Here is a 25,687-nt window from a genome sequence, read left to right as displayed (position 1 = left end):
TAAGGCCTTTTTACGCTCATGCAAATAATATGTATCATATGCAAAAAAAATACTTCTTTGGCTTGGGTAATTACCAAAGGAAATTTAATTAGAGATTGATGACATCAGGTTTAGATACTCTATCCCTTTCAGAGCCTACTAATGCCACCCTTTCGACTGGACCTCTCTTGATTGCCCCTGTACTGGTACTGTAAGATCAACCAACCAATTTCACTAGCATGTAAGCACCTAGCTAGTTGTTCATGATTTGTAAGGCACAACTCAATTAGTTCCGGGACCATCCGACTAGGGAGCTAATCATGTAACTCGTGCTGGTTGTTTAGTAGGCCGGTCGGATCGCAACGCACATGTGGTAGTGGCCTAGTAGAGAATGACATGCCATCTAACTTACACATGTGTTGTTCTTGTAATCTAACAAAAATTACTATATGCTGTCATAATCCAAGCAACTTATTGGATCAGTATATAGTTGATCTCATTAAATTGCTGAACTGGCATAGTATATGCTGATTTTATAGGCCTCACAAAATCGTCCGATTGCCTATATAATTTGGTATGAAACATTAATTGATATATAGAAGACAAAAACCATTCTGGATACTACTAACCATTAATACTATATATTAATTGACATTAATTGATACTACTAAACATTAATTGACAACACCTTGTTTCTAGAAATCTTGTACCAAACTGTACTACTAACCATTAATACTATATATGTATGTGTACCGGTATACAACCAGCAGTACTGCACGCCTTATATAACCCAAAACATAGAGATATCACATATGCATGGTAACTTGTTATATTTATGTCAACCGAAAAGGGTTCCTCTTAATTAATTGCCATGGTACTTGAAAAGTTATGGTAATTTTTTTGTTACAAATAATAATGAAAGTTATAATGATCATTAAATATATACAACAGGGGAGGAGAGTCCACATATATAGGTGGGGTTAGCTAGGAGAAATGCCAGTGCATAGCTACTGGTAAGCTAAGTTACAAAAAGGGTTGCATTATATGTGCATCTACCCCTTTCCTAGCTACCATATCTATTCATCTATGCATGGGGTTAGGTTAAAGAAGTGAGGTCCAACCATCCAAGGGATAAGGGAGAGGTGGATGTGGGATTGTGGGGAACTCAAAAAAGGAGAAAATTTTGTCAACATGTTATTTTATTTTAAGGGCCATAACTACAAAAGGACAAAAAAAAATGTCAAAATGACCCCTATATCAGTGTATAATATTAAATTCACGAAAGGGCCGGTATGAATGTACGTGGAGCTAGAGCGAGGTGATTGGATAATAATATCACAGATATTGTTAATTATAGTCCTGTTATCCTGTGGCTAGTTGACTTTGTGCGATATATATAAAAGCTATATATAAATGTTTGAATTAATGAACTGTATGTTTGATTTTGGATTAGAAAACTATGGTCGGGCTTGCTTTAAAAAATGGTTTGGAGCGAGATATATACTCTGTACTATATATTTTTCATTCAAATAGAAAATTGTTCATCTATAAAAAAATATAAATCTTGTCCAATGGAACTTAAACATATATACATTTGCATGATTTGTGCATTAATGCCGCCCCAGATACATAACAATTGGTTTGACATAATTATACTACGTACTTGATAAGGAATATATATATATATTTGACATTACCGTAGGAATAGGTAGTCTACATCTATCCTAGTACATTCGTATACATAAAATACAGAAGACTTAATTGGTAGCTAGTATGTATCTCTCTGCACACCTATCTGATCAGTATACACAGGTTCAAAGTAGAGTAATTAATAACCAAAATCTAGCTAAAATTAATTTGCTTGCTGTTGGTGAATATAAAAACAATTATAGTCCTACATCTTGCATGAGTACCGAACTTGATGATAATGTATATTAAATGCCTATTTTAGACATAATTCTATAAAAAAGATTATAGTGCTAAATAATTCATAATTCGTTATAAACAATGAACTCTAAGCTTCAAAATTTCAATGTGATGAATCCATTTTTAGTTCTTGATATATAGAACAGAACCAAAAGCTTTGAACTTGTCGTTTTTATTATCTAGATTTAAAGTAAAAATAATAGATAGGAAGCCAAACTAACAAATGTTGGAGAATCATAAAGACCAAACAATTACGCCTTATCTAGAGATCAAACAATTACATCTCATCTAGGGGTCAAACACTTACACTCCAGATAAGGAGAAACAGTTTCCCACATTAACTTAAGGACCGTCCTATGCTAAAGAGACCCAAAATATAAATCATAAGTGTGGAACATAATACCTGAATCCATGTCATTTGTCATGAAATAACCAAAGCGATAGTAGAGCAAGCCGTCTCCGTGAGCACCAGACAAGTCTTCAATGGCAAGAAGTCTTTCTCACATTTTTGTCGTCGGGTCGAGGAATAAGTTTTCCAAAACAGTAAGGTGTGGCCCTTGAGAAATCCTCTCCATATTTCCTAATGAATTTCTATTCTCTATTCTTTGATGGTGGAAGAAGAAGAGAAGACACACAGAACTGCATTTTTCTTAAGAGAAAAAACATATGTTTAGTTTCTGTGTTTTTCTTGATTATCTTGTGCCTTGGGGACCAATTCTTATATATAATAACCATATAATAACCTTTATAGTTATCTGCCAAATTGAAAAAGGTATAATGTGATGTGCATCAAAAACCGTGCTGGCGCATCAAAAGCTATGCAACTGCATCGATATCCGTGTGGACAGCACAACCCTCCATAAAGGCAGATTTCTGACCTCATGAAAGATACTTTTATGAATTGCAAATTTCTAAATCAGTCCATCAATGATTTGATCTTTGCCTAAATTGTTCTACACATTTATGGACTACATCCTAATGAATATATTAATTGTCTATTATCTTATTTAATTACTTTAATTGACAATCATATATGACAGTAAACAATTCATAATTAGATTACATATATGTTCAATGTTGACATTAAATCCAACGAGGTTAACAATAAATCCAACAACAAAAAGTATGGAGATTTAATCCCTATACATTAAATAAATTTTGGAATGAAGACTGTCTTCCCTTATTTAAATGGACAGCTACATTTTGCCGCCACAGAATCATTTGAAATGACTTTTTGGGTTTTCAAAAGATAGCTTAAAATAATTAAAGTAAACGCAGAAAAATATTATAGTTATCCTCCCTGTCCTTATCTCTTAAATTCTCCCAAAATTTTACAAAAAAATTTAACTGTGAATGCCATTTTGTAATAATTAAGCCAATATGTATATTTTGCAATTGACAATGTACATTTTGAAATAGTTAAGTTTGTAGTTTGAGGATTTCAGAAAATGTATCTTGATTTGGCAAAATCTCATGTCAGCTGTCCTAAATGTATATTTTATAATGAGTGAGGCAATGGTAATATATTTTTACGGGCTATGAACATATTTTATTTTGAAAGCTTAAATGTCATTTCGAACAAATAAATATCATTTTCATATGAAAATGTATTTAAAAGATACACTAATTATTTCTAGCAAAGCGCCAGTGAAAATTTAGCGATTCCAAAATCTAGCAATCACCTCCCTGGCCTTTTCATCTCAGTCCGCCTCTTTTACTCCTTTTAGGCCTTACCTAACACAACACCTCTACTCTCTCTCGGCTCTACTTTCTCGAGTGGAGAGAAAAATGAGGGAGAGTGAAGCAGAGTTGCACAGTATCATTAGAGCTCAGAGCATCGAGTGATCTCTAGCTCCATCTCGATCGAAGCATGATGATGAGAATATCCGATCATCGGAGTGCGGCGGTCGAAAAGCAGATCCGATCATGGAGAGATGGAGATTATATTAGAATAATTATGAGTGTATACAAGTAGAATTAGAAGAGTAGAGTAGCTTAGAGTAATTTATAGAATTTTGTGAGAATAAAAATGTAAATTTATGAATTATGATTATTTGACTCGTTGGAAATATATTTTTATCAATAGAATTGGTAGTAGGTATTTAAAACCATCAATTAAAAAAAAAAGTATTTGAAGACCAATTTTTTACATCTTTTAGAATCTTTATAATATTTTTTAGATAGTAGAAAAAAATAACTAGCTACTTTCGATATAAAATAGTAAATAATTTTAATTAAACAATTTAAAATTCGGTTTGTAAAATTTATTTTCAAATAAATATATATCATGTTGTTAATTATAGTATTGTTATCTTTTGGCTGGTTGACTTTGTACCATATAAAAGCTATATAGATAAATGTTTGATTTTGGATTACAAAACTATGGTCGGGCTTTAAAAAATGGTGGACTGTGGAGATAATGTACGATTTATTTTTAATTCATTAAAATATATAGAAAATTGTTATATACAAATTTAGATCAGCCTTTTGTTCTACTATTAAAAAATATAAATTTTGTCCATGGAAATTAAACAGACATTTGCATGTTTTGTGCATTAATGCCGTCATACATAATAATTTGTTTAACATAATTATATACTATACGTACTTAAGGAATATTTGGCATTACCGTGGGAATAGGTAGTCTACGTCTATCCTAGTACATACGTATACATAAAATACTAGATGGAAGACTTAATTGGTAGCTAGTAGTATGTATATCAGTATATGTATCTCTGCACATCTATCCCAGTATACACAGATGTTCTAAGCAGAGTGATTAATAACGAAAATATAGCTAAAATTAATTCACCTGCAATTAGTGTCAAACTTGATGATTATATTAAAGTGTCCCGTTATACCCTTTTTTTGTTTTTGAAGAGACTTCAAATGCTTTAATTTTTTGTGTTTTCAATTTTAAAATGTTAATAACTTAAAATTTAAAATTAACTCAAATATCAAAATAAAACAGTTAGATTTGATCTATTTTATTTTTCTCTAAGCACATATAACAAATGACACATGTAATTTTGTTTTGATCGTTACCAATAACTTGCAAAAGTACATAGATACTGATAAATTTTGAATGTTGAATTTTCAACTTATTGATTCATATAAAAGCAAAATCGAAAAATGATAATTTTTTATGTGCATGTAGAGAAATAATATAGATCACATCTAACAGTTTTATTTTGACATATAAGTTTAAAAAATAATAATTAGAAAATTAAAGCATGATAGAAACACAAAAATAAAGACATTTGGGCCCGCATCTTATTTTTATTAGTGTTATAATTAAAAGCATTACATGACAATTTCAAGCCGGTCACGAATAGTTAATATCACAAATAATAAAATTTAGACATGATTATATAAGAAAAATTAATTAAGAGCACAAATATTCGTTGTTCGTTATAATTAATAAGATTTGTTGAGTTTTTTTCTCGTTATAATCTTATAAACAATGAACTCAAAACTTCAAAATTTCAATGTGAATACATTTCTAATTCTTGATCTAGAACAAAATGAAAAGCTTCAAACTTGTCCTTTTAATATATAGATTTGAAGTTAAAAAAAAAAAAGATATGATACCAAACTAAGAAAAATAACGCAGATTTTATCCCTCTACATTAAATGAAATTTTCAAATGAAGATTGTCTCCCCTTGATTAAATGGACAGCTACATTTTGCCGCCACAGAATCATTTGAAATGACTTTTTGGGTTTTCACAAGAAAGGTTAAAATAATTAAAAGTAAACGCAGAAAAATATTATAGTTATCCTCCCTGTCCTTATCTCTTAAATTCTCCTAAATTTTAAAATAAATAAATTTAATAGTGAAGTTCCATTTTGTAATAAGCAATATGTACATTCTGCAATTGTTTTTTTTAAGGTTAGCTGGTAAGAAATCAGCTGACAATATATTGATAAAAAAATTATCTACATATCCAATTGGGTTTTTCTAATACAATTCCTACACATTAAATAGTAAATAAAGCACTAATTAGCACCGTAAATTATCGGTTTTGATCATGAGTACCCATTTTTTCCCTTACAAACCCCCTCTTAACAATTGGATCCCCAAAAAAAAGTTTCTTGTACCGATTCATTAATTAAACTCATCACTTGTTTGTATTTCTGAGAGAAAATCCTCTGATTCCTCTCCTTTCACAACTCTCACACTTCTACTGCCCAAGCAACATCCCATCGTTTCTTGGCCTCTTCTGAGAACCCCCGCCTATGCTCCCACCATGCTTCTCTAATTGAGTTGTTGTTTATTGGGACCATAATATTTATTTACTATTTAATGTGTAGGAATTGTTAAAAGTACATTTTGAATTTGTTAAGTTTGTATTTTTGAGAAATTTAGAAAATATATTTGATTTGGCTAAATCTAATGTCAGCTGTCCATTGTTGTTTGTCAAATAAAAATAGATAAATTATATTTATAATACTAATACATATTTTATAATACTAATACTAATGCATATTTTATATATATATCTCCATTCTATTATTAAGCACGTTGGGTGTCCGATCCGCCAACGGCTACGATTGAAAGTTGAAATTTCAGATTTAATCTCAGCCATTCAATAACATAATCTGTCTTTTTTGATTAAATGCATCTGAATAATGTGTAGAAGTCTAAATTTAACTAAAAATATACTCGCCACACGTACCGCCACATGATGGATTACAATTAAAATTAAATAAACTCTAAAATTTAACAATATAATGTATTTCCTTATTTCATTCATTCCTTATTTCTTCCTCTCCAATTTAGCGATATAATTATGTTTCCTTATTTCTTTCATTCCTTATTTCTCTTCTATGTTTCTATAGCTATTGCCGTGAAAAATCTAGAAATGTTATCAATTTTGTTTCTATACATATCAGGATATTTGATAACAAGTTATCTGGCTTTTAGCGATTTTTTTCTTTGTTTCCTTGTTTCTCCTCTTCAGATATCTACATACATCTCTTGCATCTTTTATTTGTATGAGAATACGTTAGCATATTCTTTTATTGTTAAATAATTATTTTTATTAGTCTATTTTTTATGAAAATATGTTATTTTGTATGAAATTTGTTTTCTCTTATAATGTATTTCGTTGCAACGCACAGGAATGATACTAGTATATATATAATATTTTACTATTTATTTAAAGAGTAGGGTTTAAATGTCTCATGTCTTCATGGCTCATTTGTGCCCTATGTCATTTTTTTTGTTTTCAAAGTTCAAACAATCGATCTGAACTACTTAACATGATCTTCATATTAAAATCTGCTTCGAAGTCAAATTTTATATATTTTTTAATTTCGTTTTACTATTTTTTAGATAGGTACAATATCATTATTTTTTATAAGATTTTGGACCATCCAAAAACAACAATTTTGTTTACATCTAAAAAAGTAGTAAAAAAATTCCATATATATAAAATTTGATCTCCAAGCACATTTTAATATGAAGATCGTGTTCAGCAGTCTGAATATGTTGTTTGGACTTTAAAAACAAAGATAAAAATGTGACACACGAATGAGGCATGAAAGACATGAGATATTTGAATTCTACTCTTAGAACAAATAAATAGAAAAATCACTCCGAAATTTTTATTTATACCATAATAAAAAAAAAAACCAAATCACCTTAGATTTTGGGAAATTCGAGAAATACCCAGGCCGCTAAACTATTTTGAGACCCCAAAGACTAGGGGTTGCCAATTGGCCCTGCGGTCCCAGTCACTCCAAATGAAATAGCAGGCCCAGACAAGACTTTATGACGCACCATCGTGGCAATTTTTTGGCCATTGGAATGTATTAAAAAATGAATCATATGGGTAATAAAATATTTTTACAATATAATGGTCCCACACAATTATTTGAATGCATTAAAAAAATGTTTCCAGCAAAATGAAATTCAAATTTGATTGTAAAATAATATTTTTATATCTATGTGGGTCCCACCAAAATTGTTTGCATGGATTAAACCATTGTTTGAATGATTTCCTCCAATAATGAGTCCCACACAATTGTTTGAATGCATTAAAAATGTTTTACGCAAAATGCAAAATGCTACGTGCCACTTATATATATGAGGAGGGATCAAGTTACAACATTTTTTGAGTTACAACAAGTTACAACAAGCATTTTCTACATTTTTAAACTCCAAATCGTCGATCCAAACTGTTAGATGTGATCTCTACAATAAAATGTGCTTGGAGACCAAATTTTATATTTTTTGGAATTTTTTTACTATTTATTAAGATGGGTACAAAATTCAATGGTTTGAATTTGACTAGTTTTTGTACCCATCTTAATAAATAGAAAAAAAAATTCAAAAAATGTAAAATTTGGTCTCCAAACACATTTTATTGTAGAGATCACATCTAACGGTTTGAATCGATGATTTGGAGTTTGAAAATGTAGAAAATGCTTGTTGTAACTTGTTATAACTCAAAAAATGTTGTAACTTGATCCCTCCTCTATATATATATATATTGGGGCCGCAGGGTCAACTGGCGGCCCCTAGTCTTTAGGGACACTAAATGGTTTGACGACTTGGATAAAATTTGAATTATGATTAAATTGGAGTGTTTTGGTTTTTTTTTTTGTGAATATGGAAAAATTTCGGAAAAATTACTTGATTTAAAATTCTCGATCATTCGAAAGTAGTGATTTTTTATAAATATATTTTTATATGAATATATTAAAAGCTTTGAGCTTGTTCTTTTTTTTTTTTAATCCTTGGCAGCGACAACGACTTCAACTTGAAAAATAGAAATATAAAATCACAGCATAGGTGGATCCATAATATGCATAGTTCTACTCTTTTATAATAGTTAAGTGTACCTTATAATAATAAAATGTATAATTTAAGTTGCGTGAAAAATTGTGTAAGATATTGAGTTGATGAAGAAATTGATGGCCTATGGGATGGAGAAGGATCCGTGTTGGAAGGAAAGAGGCAGAGATGAGGTTTGACCAGGGAGCGTGTCATCTGCTGCCCTGCCCCCCTTTCACCGCCTCTCTTCTCTTCGCCAATCAAATTAAATCCTACCACAAAACTAACCAATTAGATATCAGCATATTCATTCCATGTAATGTGATCTTGATTGGGTTTACAATTTGCTTTAATTGAGAGAAGGTCTGCCTCCAATAAATGGAGATCCTTTTTGAATTTAATAATAAAGTCCAGCTCTCATATATTTTTAATTCGAATCGTGCGTATTAAAATGCCATCCATCATATAAGACCTAGGAATATAATTTGTTTTTCCGTAGACTTATTCTAATAAAATATGATATCACGGACCTCTGACTTGTTTGGCATATAGGAATTTGATAGTATACAATATATCGCCTTAATTTCAACATATATATTGTATGAAATGTTAGAGATGTTCGCCGCTAACCATCAAAAAAATAAAAATTAGAGATGTTAAAACCCAATAATTGCGGCCACCTTATCTAAACGAAACCAGATAATTAATGAAGGTCACTATGAATTAGGATTTCTACCTATCTACAAATATAAAACATATTAGGTACGGTCATTGTAGCGTGGTTAACTCAATTGGTTTATTGGGTTTAGATGTGAATAATTGTTGTTCATTGCAAGTTGCTTTTAATAAATATATATAATTGGAGTTTCATTTTTCTAAATCTTTGACATAAGCTTATACGTCATTTTGCTATATTCTGAAGTATGAACTGGTCATGTTCTATATTCATATTAAATTTTGCACGGAATTTTTTGTACCAATTGATTCAATTATCTTAGCTAGGGTTATTTTTTCAAGTACTTGCAAAATATTAGAACATAAATTAAAAAAAATATCATGAAAATTACAGCACTATATAATTAAACTTGTTTAATAATACAGCATACAACTAATCATATCATTCTGAAAAAAAAAGAGAGTACATAATCATGTATATTCGTTGACATGTGAGAACATTTAAAGGCCTAAAAAGACAAAATGCCTATCATGTAAACAGAATCTCATTTAGGCCATTACATATCTCAGCCCAATACTCCCTCCAAGCATTTTCCTTTCCTCTTTCTGAATAAAACCTAATACTCCATCCATGATCAAACAACTCTAATTTCCTCCGACCCAGATTAAGCCCAGTTCAATATTTTCACTTCCCATTTCACTTGAGTGTTGAACCTCTGAAGTAATTCAAGTCTTGTTTTTATAACTGGATCGTACGATCAGAATCCGGCCCAATCCGCCCCTATATGGAATTGACTGGTCCCTTTAATATGCGTGCAGAAAAGATCCAACTGTCCAGATCTAAACTCCAAATTTGAGTTAACTCAGGCTATGTGAATTCCTTTCTCCTTCGCAATTGCTAACTCGCAACCGGCTGCTCCCAAGTCGCACCTCCAGTGCTAAAACCAAAAACCCTACCAGTACCACCAGGGCAGATCTCTCTCCGACAAACCACCATGATTCGACAATCCCTTCTCGGCTCTCTCAAAACGCTCTCGCAAAACCAAACACTGATCCTAACTCGATCCGTGAGTGGCACAGCGAAGGGGAAGGGAAAGCTCAAGACCGGCCAGGTGCTTAAGCGTGCCTCCTTGCCAAAGAAGAAGCAAGGTTCCGACGAACCTGATTCGGAGCGCGGAAACCGGGTCGACAAGGAGACGGGGAATCGCATTTCAACCATGGCCAACTCTTGTCTCTCCGCCCCAACCCCGATCCGCTACCTCACAGCCCAACAGAGAGCCAGGGAGGTCGAGCGTGAGAAATTGGGTCTGATTTCGAAGGAGAGGCAGAGGGAACTTGAAATGATCAAAGCTCAGAAGAAAGCCGCTAAGGATGGGAAGAAAGAGGAACAAAATAGGCGTGTCCAAATGGGTAATTATCACAAATCTAGTTCCTGATTTGATCTGATAAGGTAGTAACTGTAGTGAACACAGATTTTGGTTTGGTAGTTGGACCAATATATATAGAACAAGAAGTTCTTGTGATAGCATTTGTACATAAGAGTGTTGTGCTGCCACTTTGCAACAGGTTGTTTGCTAGTCTATACTCAGTATGAGCATTTGTACTGTGACAGTAGGTGCATTACAGTACCAGTATTGAACAGCATTGCATACATTGTTTGAGTTTCCAGTGGTACTGATGAGGGGACCTACTTATCTTGTCAGGGTGAAATTCTAGACCCACAATCCTTATTAAGGGACCCTCTTTAGCTTCAAGCTTTGTGGGTCCCAATTTCAGTCTCAAACCAACATTGTATCAATCCTGTATCTTTGGGAGATAATCAGATGACAATATCTCCATAACAGGTCCTCCTGGTTTAGATTACATATCTCTGGGTTTAGTAGACGAAGACGCGATACCAAAATACGAATTGACTGTAGAGGATGGTAGGAAATTGGCAAAGGAATACAGTAGGGTTTTGATGAGGCGGCACCGTGCCAGACAAAAGGCCGAGACAGAATTTCTCAAGCTAAAAAAGGAGGCTATCGAGGCATTGCCAGAGAAGCTCAAAGAGGCTGCTCTAGTGCCTGATCTTACGCCATTCCCATCCAACAGATTGATGGCTACGCTTACACCACCAATTGAAGGGTATGCTGAAATGGTCAAAGAGGCAGCCAGGAACCAAAAGGTCAATACGAAGCTTCGGTGAAAAGAATTGGGTTGTTTTCTTATATTATGTGATCTTTGTTTTGTTTCATGTTTTGACTAGAGATGAAGCATTTCTTGACTTGTATACTTGTTTTTGTCGATTAAGGGACTAGTTTTGCAATAATGCCATAGAACTTTCTCTACAGAGATGTTGATTTGCAATTTCAACTAATTTAGTTGTTGCTGAAGATTTTTTCTTTTTCTTTGTAATACTTACTCAGTTTGGCAAATTATTGAGTAAATACTGACTTGGCTTATGGAAAAATCAAATGTAGTATTTGCCATTTGTGCCTCCTTCATGGATTTTCTTGTGAGATAATGCTTGTAGCTCGCAGCTTGTTCGAGATCGGTTCAGAGAAGTCTGGTAATTAGCTCATTCAATGCTGGCTCAGCTTTTGAATAGCAGTTTCATTGTTCTGTTCAAAGGAAAAATAAACTGTTTCAATTAAAAATTTTATGCAATCTGATTCTGATTCTGAATTTGAATCCAAATCCAATTCAACCTAATTTTTCATAAAGTTAAACTGATTCAATCTGAATTGAGACGACCTGATACAAGATACTGAAATTAAGATGACCTAAAGCAAAAGGACAAAAAAAACTATTTAACTTAAACCCGAAAAATGACCAACAAATTGGACCGTTTGAAATCCAATCCGATTCAAAATCCTAGTCATTCATAATTCAAAAAATGACCTGATCCTTAGACGAGTCTAACTCGATCCATCCAATTTAGTTTTAGACGATCGGGATCTGAAATAACAATAGATTGAAAACAATCAGATGTTAATCTAGACAACTTGATGATATCCGACTGAACACGAGACAAATCAAGACCTGAAAACAATTCAAAATCCATGACTACTCAGTCCATTATAATCTGATGTCAAACAACCGGACCAATCCAAAAACCCAACAATAACATAACTTAATGCTTTCAACTATTTCATAAATAAGGCCCACTTAAATGCACGTGAGTGAAACACATCCGAATAATCCTATGTAACATCTACTTTGTATCAATGAAATTGTCTACGGATTTTCAGCTAAAAAAAAAATCCGGACCATTCAATCATAATATACACAAGTATTGAAGGGACCCATGAATACTATCTCGAACTGGGTTGATCTAGATTTTAATCGGACGGTCCAGATCCAATCAAATTTTGAGTTGGTACAGTATAATTTAAAATTAGTCATGTTGTTATTAATTTCATTACGTCACGCAACTAATTTTTTCAACTTTATTTCTTTATTATAATTTATTTGTAATTATTATTATTATATATATAATGTTGGATGGGTTGAGCACTGTCACCTTCAGTAGCTTCCTCCTTATGCTTCCTCTGACCCGTATTTGACGGTTGATGATAGATTTTGTATTGTTTAATTTACAGAATTTTTAATATTAGAAATTAGATAAAAATAATATATAGAAATGGATGATTGTCTGGGATTGAAAGGCAAACTAAAACTAATATTTCTTGTAATTTTGTATTTTTTTTTCAGTATATCTTGTTATTATTTTCTATAAACTAACTTAAAACTGAGAAAAACAAATTGAATGTGATCATCAAATTTTTCAGCTTTATTTCTTTATTATAATTTTTTTTTGTAATAATTTCATATTTTTTTAGTACTTATTATTATTATTTTCTATAAATTAACTTAAAACTTAGAAAAAAAAATTGAATGTGATTAGTAACAGTCACGTCACATAAAAAGAAATTGATCGCGTCACATGATAAAGTCAGAACATATTAGTCATGTTACGTCACGTTTTTCCTTGAAAGAAATTGTACCGTACTTTTGAAATGAACGGACCAGATTTATATAAAGCTAGTTCTAAATCAGATCAATCCGGTCCGTTGGTATTAACATCTCCTTAAGTCCTTCCTTTCTTTACATGACTACAGTTTGAGCTAGAAAAATAAAGCTGGTCCCAGCCCATAGAAAAGGCACTTCTGATAGCTGTTTGATTCCAAACGAAAGCATATCTGTTATACCTATTACAATTAATCAGGCTTCTTTAATTCCTTGCCATATTGCAAAGCTATTCCTAATCCTAAATGGCAGTCAAACTATCAAATCCCTTATTTGCATTTCCCATTCTCCTCCCCCTTTCCACCATTCCAAACCAATTTTGTCCATGACAAACAAGTTGATGATATGCTAGACTCTGGGTTGAATCTCGCAACGACACTCGTTGGGTTCGTTGTGAGCTTAGGTCTAATCATCTTTGTTTGTGCACGGGTTGTATGTGGTCGCAGCGAGTCCGTTGATCTCCGGACAGTTCCTTACGAGTTTGAGATGCGCTCTCAAATGCGGGCAACACAAAATATCATGGTTTTCTTGCTATACTTTTTTTTTTTTTTGCATTACCAATAATGCATTAATCTTTGTATTTCAATTTTATTTGCATGAAAATAGTAAATTAATTTCTTTTTTTTCTTTTTTATTTGTACGTTAAATTTATGTCCATAGTTTTCTACATTACACTAAATTTAAGAATATCCAATATGTCAATCCAAAGCCAGATGTATTAAGCAAAATTAACTGCAGTATTAACCCATTTCAAGTTTGATTGAAAACCGAAATGAAGAATCCATTTCAGTAAATTTTATTGTCTTTTCGTTTGGGATTGAATTGGGGAGGGTGTTGGCAGTACAAAATTTATATAGCTGATGCGGAATTAATTGTTGCCGTGTAATATCAAAACATCAATGAATGTGACTAAAGTTTTCTCAACTGATATGGAACTTTTACTTCTCTGAATTATTTACTTTTATTCAATATTCTGAAATGAGGCATTTCAGCAGCCAGAGTGCATTGTAGATGGACTTGAACCAGTTGTCATTGCTGCAATGCCAACATTGAAGTACATCAAGCAGCCTCCCTGTGTAACAGAAGACCAGTAAGTGAAATTGAATATATCTAATCAAAGAAAATTATATCAAATAATATATGCAGTGTAAAGTAGTGCCTTTTTTCGGCCTTAAAATTCTTAGGTGTACCATATGCTTAGGGGAGTATGAAGAGAGAGACATACTGAGAATCATGCCAACCTGTGGCCACAACTTTCATTCCGGCTGCATCGATGTCTGGCTCGAGTCACACTCAACGTGCCCCATTTGCCGAGTCTCGTTAAACCATCTGTTTGCGGGTAACTATGTGACTACTTCAAGAAATACAATGAATAGAAATGCATTTTTTCGACATTTTGTCAACCAGTGGGAAACATCCAACCATAGTTCTCTTGAAATAGCCGAGTTAGATAGATAAGGACCATTCTTGCTACAGCCAAATATAGAATTATAAATTATTTTAACTGTAAAGATTAGCTGAACTTCTAATCAGAATTCAGTAAAACCACATGTGCATATTATTTTGTAAATTCTCTGAAATTTGTACTTGTACATAACATAATTCTTTATTCATTCAATATTTGACATCTTCTTCTATATGTAACCCAATAAACTTAAATAGTACCGTGTTGATTACGGTCTTAAAAGGTCGTATGCAATTGTTCATACAGAGCCCAAAGAACAACACCAATTATGGTATCTCTAATTAAGCCTTTAATTAGACTCTTCACCCAGCTATTAGAGCTCTCCTGTGATGTTCTTCCAACGAGATCACGGAAGCGCAAATCTCCTTGGTCCGCCATTAATGCATAGACCACACCATTCATGTGACCTTTCCCTATGACCCCGACCACTGTTTTACAATTATTCACAGCTTTGCTTCGCTTTAGAGACCATGCAAGATACTGAAAGTACACATAATTATTAAGTTTAATTGAGAATGTTTAAATTTAGTTCATTGACACTCAGCTGATTCTTGGCTGCACAACCAAGCCTTCATTGCATGGTTAATACTTAATATAAGCATTTGGGAGCACTCAATCTAGTACCAGTCTCAGTCTCAATAATGGTACACACATCAAAATTTTCAATGTGAGTTTGTGGTTAAAAGAATGAGATATACCGTGTCACGCTCGTGTATTAAAGGTTGTAGAAGGGATGGGTATGTATTGCTCAGTTGTTCGTATAGCTTAAATGGACTAACTCCCTCATCTTCAATCTGCGTATTTAATATGCTTGATTAAGAAATAATGAAAGATAGCATAGTTTAATTAAAACATAGAGATATTGGCACAAAATTCACCTCAAAATCCCCCTCTTTACTTTCGAGAGAAGGAGAAGTTATACCACGAAAAAGCAAAGTCACGAATCTCAATTTTTCATTCCAGTTGAGAGAATTCCAAGCACGTTGAAGCTAAAATTAGCCATGGCAAAATAAAATATTTGGATAAAATAGACCATTGGAATGAGATACTAAAATAATTAGGAGAGATACATACTGTTATTTCAATTGGTCGATCACCCAAAACTACTTGAGCTCCAATTTCTTCAGCTGCTTTCCTGGCAGCTCGAAACTACCCATAATATTAAAAATATAACATATCAATAGTTATTATAATGGAAGGGCAGTCGAGAAATGTCAGAACCAGAAGCTTCTAGAAGATGTCAAATATAACCTCATCTCCAAAAATTTGATTTGTGCCAGAAGTAATTTTCGAAGAAAACACAGCCAAGAGCAGCCGTAGTGCAAGGGCACTCTGTCCCCCTGCAATTGCATTAAATGTAAAATTTCACACCTTGATACCATAAACAGGTACCTGGTACATGTAGTTAAATGTTTAACATGGGAAGAAGAAAGGTACCCAAGTTTATACTACGGCTAATTGCTCCAAAAAATTTGGCACCACTCAAGGAAAACATGTTTGAATTCAAAAGTGGGGCATTCTGGTCATCTGCTGATGCATACATTATTCCAGCTCTGAAATAGAATTCTGCAGATACACGAGTTAGCTTAATCTATATTGATTTGGTACAGACAGGAATCTCCAAATAACAATCTAGGAGTTGAAATATTACTGTTATAACTTATTACCTTCGACCTTTCAAATACCATATCCATAGTGCATAACACTGCATATGCACTTTGGCTAATGAATTTATGATTGTAGCAAGGTTTTGGATTAAATTGTTAAATCTTAGTGGTTGTTTCAATTAAAAAAAAAATCCAATTAGAGAATGAGAATAGCATAAGCCTTTCGTCTAACTTGCCTGCTGCGACATAGCTCCACAACCACATTATCGGGTCGTACCGCCCGCACGACCCGTTCCACGTCAGCAGCTGATCTCTCTGACAAGTGAGAGGTCCCAAGTAACCATATCCTCTCTGGTTCTACAAACCAGCGCCGCCACTCCGGTACCGGCCCAAACCGTCGCTTCTGTACCAGCACCAGAGAGCCTCCTTGGACCAGGTCCATCAACTCTGGGTGCGCCACAGCCACGGTGGACCGCGTCTCGGTAAGTACTGCCGTCTTATAGTCAAAACAAGGTGGAGGAGGTCGGATGAAGGCCTTTAAGGTTTCCATTTTCTCTTTCTTTTCTTTTACTATTTTTCTATGGTTAGAGTCTTAGAGATACTAATGTCCGCTTATTTACTCAGCTCTTCTTCTACTTGCTCTGTCTTTCTGGAGGAGAACGAAGATAAGAGATTTTTACGGAACTTCAGATAACTCGAATACAACTGAAATTAATGGGCTAATTTGTAGGCCTGTTACAGGCTACGAACGCAAAGCCTGATAGGGTCATAGACTCTATTTATTGTGGGCTTGGGTTAGTTTTAGACTGATTTCAAGCATGCTCTTTTTTATAATAAAAGTCGATTTGATTGTAAGAAAGACCACTTGTGAAGTTGTGATGAGATAGGCTATTTTTGGAGTCCTTTTAATTCTGGTAATGATACAGATTTAGTTCTTAATTTGAATTCATTGGAGGGACTATGGGAAAGTTGCATGCAGATGTCAATTGTCAAAGGAACGCAGTGTTGCTTGTTTGGATTATAAGAAACAAACGAATTTTCCAATAGGGGGAGGGGAGAGTAGGAAAAGTATCCTCTGCGGAGTTTTTCCGTGCGGCGCTTTTAATCTGGTCCGTTCATTTCGAATCGGACGGATCAGATCAGATCTTGCCCGAATTTAAAAAAAAAAACTCAAAATTTGGTGAACCCTTAATCCAGTCCGTCCGATCCGAAACGAACGGACCAGATTAAAAGCGCCGCACAGCACCACACGAAAAAACTCCGCAGAGGATAGTGTTTCGGAGAGAGTAATATTACTCTAGATAAACGATGTGTGATAATATTTTTTCACTTTTAACTTTTTGGACAGAGGAAAGGTCAGATTTGTTTAATTTGATTAATTTGATTAATTTGATTAGGTATTTCAGCATGTGAATTTTGGACTTTCCTATATTTGTGTTTTGTACACTGTGATCTTTTGGTACTAGATATGTATCCGGGTATTCGGCAAATATGGTCAAGGGAAAGTTATCACTGTGCCTTACCTCATGTAATTATCCTTTCTTTTGTTTTATAATATTTTAAGCTTTTAGAAAGGATTGGGAACTGGCTAAGAGGCCCTAGCTATTACACGTACACAGTCTGTTTCACATCAGCAACTGATCTGTCTGACAAACAAGAAATACCAACATTTCGAAACAACGCTTTGCTACTGGCCCAACCCATCCCATCTGTAACTGAACCAAAGAGCCTCCCTGGAGACTTGGACCAGGTCTATGAGTTCTAGACTTCTTGCTATTGAAGGTCGAAAGAAGTTGAGAGAAATTTCTTGGACAGGTACCAAAAAGGATTCAACTGAAAGATGTAATGGGCACAATATAGGCTCTGGATGTAATCCTAGCAAGGCATCGGATTCTATTTGTTGTGGGCTTGGATGGGTTGTAGAAGATCCACAAATTGCAATTAATGGGTTGAATATTTGTGAAGATGTTTTCAGCTAAAACTTCATATGAAACCATCCACCAATTAAAGTTAAAAGGGAAAAAATAAAACAGGTGTTTACTTGACAATCTAGAATAAAACTTTGAATTTCTGGAACCAAAGCTATCTCTCAAGACTCAAGAGCCATAAGCCGTTGCAAGATCCAGTGAACAAAAGTATGGTTGTTTGGATTTACATTTAACACGTGCCATAATACCTAGAAATATTATGCTAGAGAATTTGACTGTTCCAGCTAAGATGCCCTTTGGCTATGGGACTATCGTATATTCTTCTTTTTTTCTGCTAAAAGACTATCGTATATTCGTATGCTCAAGTAGGAGATTTTTTTTTGTCTATAGAAAATATTAAAAAAGAAGAGAGAGAAATAGAAAGAATATACGATGCGGGAGGAACCGATTTGAAAGACCGGTGAGAGAGGAACCGATGCAGAAACACCTCAATGTTAGATCGGTGGAGGAGACACCAATCCTAACCTAGTTTTGTATTCTGTTTTCTGTTTTCTCTATTAAAATATGAAATTTTTTAAGTAAATAGATAGAGTCTTTCTATTATATCTAAATTCTAAGATATTTTATGTATTTTCTTAAGAATTTTGTATATTTTAATAGAGAAAATTAAAAACAGAAACCATAATTGGGTTAGAGTCAGTGTCTCCTCCACCAATTCTAATAGTAGGTTTTTTTTATCGGTTCTTCCTCCACCGTTCTTTCTACTCTTAAAAAAAATTACAGGTACTCTTTCTATTTCTCTCTCGTTTTTAATATTTTCTATACACAAAAAATTCTCCTCAAGTAGTTATGATTTTGGATACACTAATTATTTTATATTAGAAATATTTCTTAATTTCTAATACAACTTTTTGAAATAGGACCATCCTTAATATCTACGAGAATAAAAGTGTTTATCTTTCAGTTTATTCTTAATAATAGTTAGTTTTTATCTTAAAAATTAATGGCAGATTTTTGTAGTGGATAAATGTAATAAAAATATTGCATAAATAATAATGAAACCATTTTTATCATGTATTATCATCTAATTGGAGTATACAGAGTAGATCAAAAATTGAAACCAAATAAATAAATTATGCACTGAAAACTAAGAATTTAAGTAATACAAAAATTGAAGTTCGCATTAAACATAAACATGATTTACATTTGCAAGAAACATGGTACACGTTTTAGATGGACGAGTGTGAGGAACAAGAATAGTAATTTTGAGTGTCAATGAGAATTATTTTTCTAGGGTATGTTCGGCTGGAGACAAAAAAAGGGGAATAGATTAAATAGAGGAGTAGAACTATTCTTAAGTTCATCAAGTTTTTTGGTGAACTTAAGTCTAAAACTAGTCAAATCAGTTTTAAATGATGAATCCGAACCGTTGAAACCTGCCTATATTACATCTACATGTGAAAATTTTAAACATTTGAATTAATTTAGTATAAAGTCAAGCGGTCAAAAAATATTCAAAAAAATGAATGCATTAAAATTAATTTATTAACCTTCTAATTTTGACTGATTGACTTTATACTAAATTAATTTGAATGTTTAAAATTTTTACATGTAGACGCATCACTCATAAGATAGGGGGAGGTTTAACAGTTCAGATTCGTCATTTGAAGCCAATTTAACGGGTTTTAGACTTGAGTTCACCAAGGGACTTGGGTGAACTTAAGAACACCCTAGTTCTACTCTTAATAGAGATTCTACTGAATTGAGTGATGAATTGAGTGAAATTGTGAAAATTGAAAAAATAAAATTGAATTTCAATTTTTACGTGAAAAGTCCTTCCTTTTACAAGTACCTCTTTTAAACCGTCATGAACTAATTGTCTATTTCATCGGAGTGGTGGATAGTTGAATTGATTTTTTTCAAAAAAAAAATAAATAAAATTGACTTATTTAACTATATTTATAACTCTTATACTATTTAACTTTTTCATCTTTAACTGATCAAAATAGTACAAAATATAAGCTTATTTCAAATTCTATTTTTCTTCTATTCTTTCACTATGTCACCTCTAGTCAAACAAGTCCCTAAATTCTATTTAAGAGTCAAGAGGGACATTAATTCCTTTCACTTTTGGACTAAACCAGAGGCATCCATACTTTGACTTAATTAATGATTACATTCTTAAAGAAGAAGTCAAACATGTTAAACTTGCATGAAAAGTTGACATTTAAAATTTATCCTCAATTACACGACAAACTCTGACTTTTTCAAGAGGAACCCTTAATTAGGTGTGTGTGTTCGATCGAATAAGAATTCACACTAATTGAGAAGTACACGCTCCAAAAATATGAGATCCATATATTTGGTTTACTAAATGTATTCAATAGAGATGACAACTAAGTTGAATAACAAACTTGTTAAAAATCGTGACAAAATCATCTTGGCTTAATTATTCACCAGCAAGGGACACGTTATGTGTGTGAATGTGTACCAAATTTAAATTTAAAAAAAAAATCATTTACAAATAATTTTGTATTTTTAAATGTTTTTGCATATGATCCGTACTAGTGATCTGCCCTAGCTGACAGAGGCGGAAGGAGTAAGAGTCAATGGGGGACAATTAACCCCCACTTTTTTTTAAAAAAAAAGAATTGTATTGACACATAATTTTCTATATAATATAGAGCAAAATGCTACGAATATAGTAAATTGACCTCCATTCACAGCATAAAAATTTTATATGATTGATCACATTCACAATTGACCCTCATAATCAGAAAGTCTGACTTCGCTCTTGCTTGCTGTTGAACGAGTCTGAGATAATTTTGGTCCAGACAATAAATATCATATCTCATTCAATAAACATAAACCCAAATTAAATTAACTTGACACACCTTGACTTGTTTAACCTACTTTAAAATTTGTCTTACAAACACATTTGCCAAGTCAAATCCAATATTATTAGGACTATTTTGGAAATTATTTAAAGCTGAGTTATCAAGGGTAGGCAATGACGTCAAAACCTCATTACAAATCTGAACTTCAATCCGGATATCTTGAGACACAAATCAATCAAACCACTAGTCAAAGTTAGTTTGCTATCTCTTTATTGGACTAGCAAGATGTAGACAGCCTCCAGTGGTGCCTCCTTGACTCTCGTAATAATTCAATTGCAAAAGTTGTCTTTTGAAATCTAACCATTTAAAGCTAAGAAGCGTGATTCTTCTCATCCTCTTTTTTACCAGAATAAAAATAAATATATTTTAATTTGCGTTGCACTTGCCACTCGTACGTCATCTAGTATGTATGAATTGTTGGCCTGATTTACCAGTACAACACGCTTCCCTCGTAATTCATCAATTGACCCAAATTTAATGCTTCTATTATTTGGACTTTAAAATGTTTCACTGTCGTTCACACAAATTATGCTGTTGTAACTTCATGTTATAAGTGACTTTATATTGACTTAAACTTCTTTAAAGGATAAAATTGTCTTGTCGTCAAGCCACAATTTTAGTAGTTGACAACTTCGATTAGTGCTTCCTACACAATTGAATTTTTTTTTTATTTCTTTATTAGATTATGAAAAATTATGTTGACATTTTATTTATGGTGAGCTAGGTTATGGTAATATGTATATTACAAATCACTTCGTTTTATATTGTAAAGTTCAGACAATTAATTTGAACCTCTAAACATAATCTTAATATAAAAATCTACTTGGATACATTATATTTTATAATTTTAAGATTTTTTTTTTGGGTAGGTAGAGCGTCATTTAATTCATAATTTGAACCATTCGAAAATAGTGAAGTTCAACCATGCAGTTTCTGTAATGGTTATAAAAAAATAGTTAAGTTCTTCCTACTTAAAAAATAGTAAATGTAAATTAAAAAAAAAGAAATTGATTTTTAAGTACATTTTTATACAGGACATTATGTTGAGCAATTTAGATATAGACGGTTTAAACTTTGAAAATATAAAAATATATATGAATTCAAAATACAGACCGATCTGTATCTCACAGGAGCCTCACTCTTTTAATAATGTTATTGTCTTTTACTGATATCTAAAATGTATTTCATAAATTTTAGTATACAAAGTACAAGCTAACATTGATTTTTTTTTTAACGAGGATGTATGTTTTTTTTTTCTTCTTTTTTCTAAAGGATGTCCATCAAATCATAGAAATAAGACTTATATTAGTTCTTACCTGAAAAACATGATAAAAGGACTTTCAATAAAAATATTAATAATTTGAAAGTCAAATTAAGTTTATTGACAGAATATTGAGGATTTATTGATCAGTTGTACTCGCTTAACAATGAATATTTTAACGATTTTGGAAATATATTATTAAATTAAGTTAAAAATAAAAAGATAGAAAAAAATATAGACATATATGATAGTACAAATTTCATATAATTCGCTAATATTTAATAGTTCGTAAAAGATCGTGTAATATAAATTGTTGTAAGTTTCAGTCAACTAATGAACAATAAAATTTATGCAAATCATATCATTTTTCATGCGCACCACAAATATAAAATATATTATAATTTATTAAACATAATTTATAATTATAAATTATTTATTATTGTTGTTAAAATTAAATTTATTACATGGTAACTTGATCCCCACACTTTACTAATTTACTATTTAAAATATTGGGCATAATGTGAGGCTCAAGTCCCTCATATGACTTTGTAAGCACGGCGAAAGGTCATCCAATGCGTTATGCGTTGTAGCCTGAATGTCTAACCGTAAGGCTGTAGACCTAATGTGCACGTGAGGAAATTATTTAATTGATATTTGAGAAGAGAGGTTGAACTTGGATTAATTATAATTTCCATCGATTCGGATACGGTGTATCCAGCTGCTCAAAAAGTGCTATTTTGTCTTCTTCCTATCCAATGGGCCTTTATTGTTTTTAAGTTGTTTGATCGCAAATCAGGATCGAAGCAGCTGTGAAATCGTCAAGATCAGAATGCTGACGCAGACCCTTATCTTGATAATTTCGTTAAGTAATAAAATGCAATAAATCGTGTAGGCGGGTAGTATATATATTGGAGTGGAAATGAACTTAAATATTATGCGTTACAATCAAACCTATCCAAGGTTTATAAAAATAAGTAATTCATGTCGAAGTATTATCCGATGATAAAGCACCTTGGAAAATAAGGAACCTATCCTTTCTAATTAGGTCAATATTTTTGTATGTGCAAAATATTTGTTTAAATAAAAAAAACAGAAGTTTAAACAATAATAGTGACATAAGTTCTTTGTATTGAAAATGTAGTTTACAAATTTACATTTTAATAATAACCACATAAAATTGACTGGGACTGTAAGTAATTTAGTTATGCTATGTTATTTTCACAACCAACTGTCAAATAGTCTAATCCTTCTCATTATTTTGGTGGGGTCATGTGAGTAGTATATCTGCTTCTGCCTGCTCGTTATGAAAACCAATATTTAAAAAAAAAAAATTCTAATAAGTATTTATTTCCAAATGAAATTTGAAAAACGATTCTACTTAAATCATAAAGCCTAAAAAAATCTCTGTCGTGGTGTTAGATAGTTGACAAATAACCTCACAATGTACTGTACTCCTAACGGCCATACAAGGCTCATCAAAAGTAAACAGTCAAAATTCAAAAACAGTGACCCCCGTCATAATTCCGAGAAAATAATTGTTCTGAAAACGTGAGCGCTGACGTACGATTTCAACTCTCCCAACTGCAAATTCATGACAACAAAGCCACTTGCCATAACAAAAGACAAAAATACCCCCAAAATGTCTGAAACCAAGCAAAACTCCTCGACAAATCCGGATTCCTCCCCCTTTCCTTAGTTTTCAATTTTTAATGCTGTTTCTCAAAAAAAAAAAAAAAAAAAAATATATATATATATATATATATATATATATTTAATGCTGCCGCTGCCTCTTCATCTCTATCTCATTTGCGCGTAGACCGCAAAATACTGAATTACCCCCCTACTTAACCTATAAATACCTCCACTAAAGTCAGACCCTCGAATAAACTCAACACAAAAGCTTATCCTCTGTTCTAGCGAATTCACAATCAAAAGACAAAAACGAAAATGGAGTCATCATCAAGCGAATCGTGTTCACCGACAACCTCATCAGAGTATGCAACAGTCTGGTCCTCTCCTCCCAAGAGACCGACCGGCCGAACCAAGTTCCGAGAAACCCGCCACCCGGTTTACAAGGGTATCCGGCGTCGGAGCAACTCGAACCGTTGGGTTTGCGAAGTACGAGAACCCAATACAAGATCGAGAATCTGGGTTGGAACATTTCACAGTGCCGAAATGGCAGCCCGAGCTCATGACGTGGCAGCAATTGCGCTCAAGGGACGTGCCGCTTGCCTCAATTTTGCTGACTCGGCATGGCTCATCCACATGCCTTCGAGTTTCTCGAGTGTGCGAGAGCTTAAGCGCATGGCAATAGATGTCGCTGAGGCATTAAATGGGAGGGAGACTGGGGACAGGGTGTCTGATACTTTGTCTACGTCAGCAAGCCAAGTGTCAGATGAAACTGAAGTGGTTAGTAGTGTAGCTTCGTTTGGTGAGGATGCGTCTGATTCCAATAGGTTGGACCAGATGGAGTTTGATTTGGATAGAAATGGAGAGATGAATTTGGGGCTGTACTATTCAAGCCTTGCCGAGGCGTTAGTGATGGAGCCTCCACTGGGAAGTTATGGAAGTTGGGATGATGATGAAGAGAACACAGAGGTGACTTTATGGAGCTACTCTTTTTGAAAATTGAAGATATGATGAATTTATGGTGCTCCACTGTTTGAAATTTGAAGATTTGATGATTTTATGGAGGTACTCTGGTTGAACTTTGAAAACTTATGAGCTACTCTGTTTGAAATTTTAAGATTTGATGAATTTCTGGAGCTGCTCTGTTTAAAATTTGAAGAATTGGTAAATTTATGGAGCTGCTCTATCCACAAGGTTACAGAGTTCCCTATCTCTGTAGTTTCTAGTTTCTATTTTTTTTTTTTTTGTGAGAAAACTGTAGAATGTAGTTATTGAATATTCATTTGGAAGTTAGAGAAGATGTAAATATAACGGTAAAAAGCAACGTTCATTTCTGGAAAGTCAAGTGTCATGTGTTGTTAACAAATCTCCCATTTTAAGAAATTGAAGAGACTTTCTTCCTCCTCAATCGTCGCTTCCTTCTTGTTTCAACCATAGTAGGAATTATCGGTATCGGGATCGGTTCTGGCCGATATCGATACGGTATCAGAGTATCGGTTAGTATCGGCCAATTCAGATCAGAAAATCAG

General features: G+C 33.1%; 4 protein-coding genes and 1 long non-coding RNA gene across 7 annotated transcripts; 3 read left to right on the top strand and 2 right to left on the bottom strand.

Moving 5' to 3' along the window:
* The first annotated feature begins 10,245 nt into the window (after window positions 1-10,245).
* LOC144567594 (uncharacterized) lies at window positions 10,246-11,719 on the top strand. Its single transcript, XM_078317757.1, has 2 exons — window positions 10,246-10,770; window positions 11,205-11,719. Exons 1-2 carry the CDS (start codon window positions 10,356-10,358, stop codon window positions 11,546-11,548), a joined length of 759 nt encoding a protein of 252 aa, XP_078173883.1. The 5' UTR covers window positions 10,246-10,355; the 3' UTR covers window positions 11,549-11,719.
* Window positions 11,720-13,577: 1,858 nt separating this feature from the next.
* Window positions 13,578-14,967, top strand: LOC144567444 (RING-H2 finger protein ATL57-like). The gene is made up of 3 exons (XM_078317582.1): window positions 13,578-13,893; window positions 14,364-14,461; window positions 14,556-14,967. The coding sequence occupies exons 1-3, from the start codon at window positions 13,717-13,719 to the stop codon at window positions 14,827-14,829; spliced, it is 549 nt and encodes a 182-aa protein (XP_078173708.1). The 5' UTR covers window positions 13,578-13,716; the 3' UTR covers window positions 14,830-14,967.
* On the bottom strand, window positions 14,128-14,732 carry LOC144567445 (uncharacterized). The gene is made up of 2 exons (XR_013515412.1): window positions 14,597-14,732; window positions 14,128-14,443 (listed from the first exon to the last, which is right to left on the bottom strand). It is a non-coding gene; the product is annotated as an uncharacterized LOC144567445 (long non-coding RNA).
* A 41-nt stretch (window positions 14,968-15,008) lies between the features above and the next one.
* On the bottom strand, window positions 15,009-17,103 carry LOC144567443 (TraB family protein). Of its 3 annotated transcripts, none has more exons than XM_078317581.1 (7): window positions 16,680-17,103; window positions 16,274-16,402; window positions 16,088-16,176; window positions 15,911-15,985; window positions 15,715-15,825; window positions 15,535-15,630; window positions 15,009-15,316 (listed from the first exon to the last, which is right to left on the bottom strand). In XM_078317581.1, exons 1-7 carry the CDS (start codon window positions 16,705-16,707, stop codon window positions 15,053-15,055), a joined length of 792 nt encoding a protein of 263 aa, XP_078173707.1. In that variant the 5' UTR covers window positions 16,708-17,103; the 3' UTR covers window positions 15,009-15,052. The 3 variants fall into 3 exon arrangements, with proteins under 3 accessions (XP_078173707.1, XP_078173704.1, XP_078173706.1); XM_078317578.1 differs by having other exon boundaries at window positions 16,274-16,389; window positions 16,680-17,076; XM_078317580.1 differs by lacking the exon at window positions 15,715-15,825 and having other exon boundaries at window positions 16,274-16,389; window positions 16,680-17,080.
* Window positions 17,104-24,405: 7,302 nt separating this feature from the next.
* Window positions 24,406-25,294, top strand: LOC144567326 (dehydration-responsive element-binding protein 1A-like). Its single transcript, XM_078317430.1, has one exon. The coding sequence runs from the start codon at window positions 24,477-24,479 to the stop codon at window positions 25,152-25,154; it is 678 nt and encodes a 225-aa protein (XP_078173556.1). The 5' UTR covers window positions 24,406-24,476; the 3' UTR covers window positions 25,155-25,294.
* The last annotated feature ends 393 nt before the right edge of the window (window positions 25,295-25,687 follow it).

Source organism: Carex rostrata, chromosome 16 (genome assembly GCF_964058835.1).
Source record: "Carex rostrata chromosome 16, lpCarRost1.2, whole genome shotgun sequence".
NCBI classification, from domain to species: domain Eukaryota; kingdom Viridiplantae; phylum Streptophyta; class Magnoliopsida; order Poales; family Cyperaceae; genus Carex; species Carex rostrata.
This window is presented reverse-complemented; position numbering and strand designations above follow the sequence as displayed.

Bases quoted from the DNA above. Each gene is read 5' to 3' on its own strand.
- LOC144567443 (XM_078317578.1), bottom strand. From the start codon at position 16,993: ATGGAAACCTTAAAGGCCTTCATCCGACCTCCTCCACCTTGTTTTGAC. The intron at 15,986-16,087 runs GTTATATTTGAC...TATTATGGGTAG, and splicing joins ATCAAATTTTTGGAGATGAG to TTTCGAGCTGCCAGGAAAGC. The intron at 15,317-15,534 runs GTATATCTCATT...GTGTACTTTCAG, and splicing joins TAATACACGAGCGTGACACG to TATCTTGCATGGTCTCTAAA.
- LOC144567594 (XM_078317757.1), top strand. From the start codon at position 10,356: ATGATTCGACAATCCCTTCTCGGCTCTCTCAAAACGCTCTCGCAAAAC. The intron at 10,771-11,204 runs GTAATTATCACA...TCTCCATAACAG, and splicing joins AAATAGGCGTGTCCAAATGG to GTCCTCCTGGTTTAGATTAC.
- LOC144567326 (XM_078317430.1), top strand. From the start codon at position 24,477: ATGGAGTCATCATCAAGCGAATCGTGTTCACCGACAACCTCATCAGAG.
- LOC144567444 (XM_078317582.1), top strand. From the start codon at position 13,717: ATGCTAGACTCTGGGTTGAATCTCGCAACGACACTCGTTGGGTTCGTT. The intron at 13,894-14,363 runs GTTTTCTTGCTA...GAGGCATTTCAG, and splicing joins GGGCAACACAAAATATCATG to CAGCCAGAGTGCATTGTAGA. The intron at 14,462-14,555 runs GTAAGTGAAATT...TAAAATTCTTAG, and splicing joins CCCTGTGTAACAGAAGACCA to GTGTACCATATGCTTAGGGG.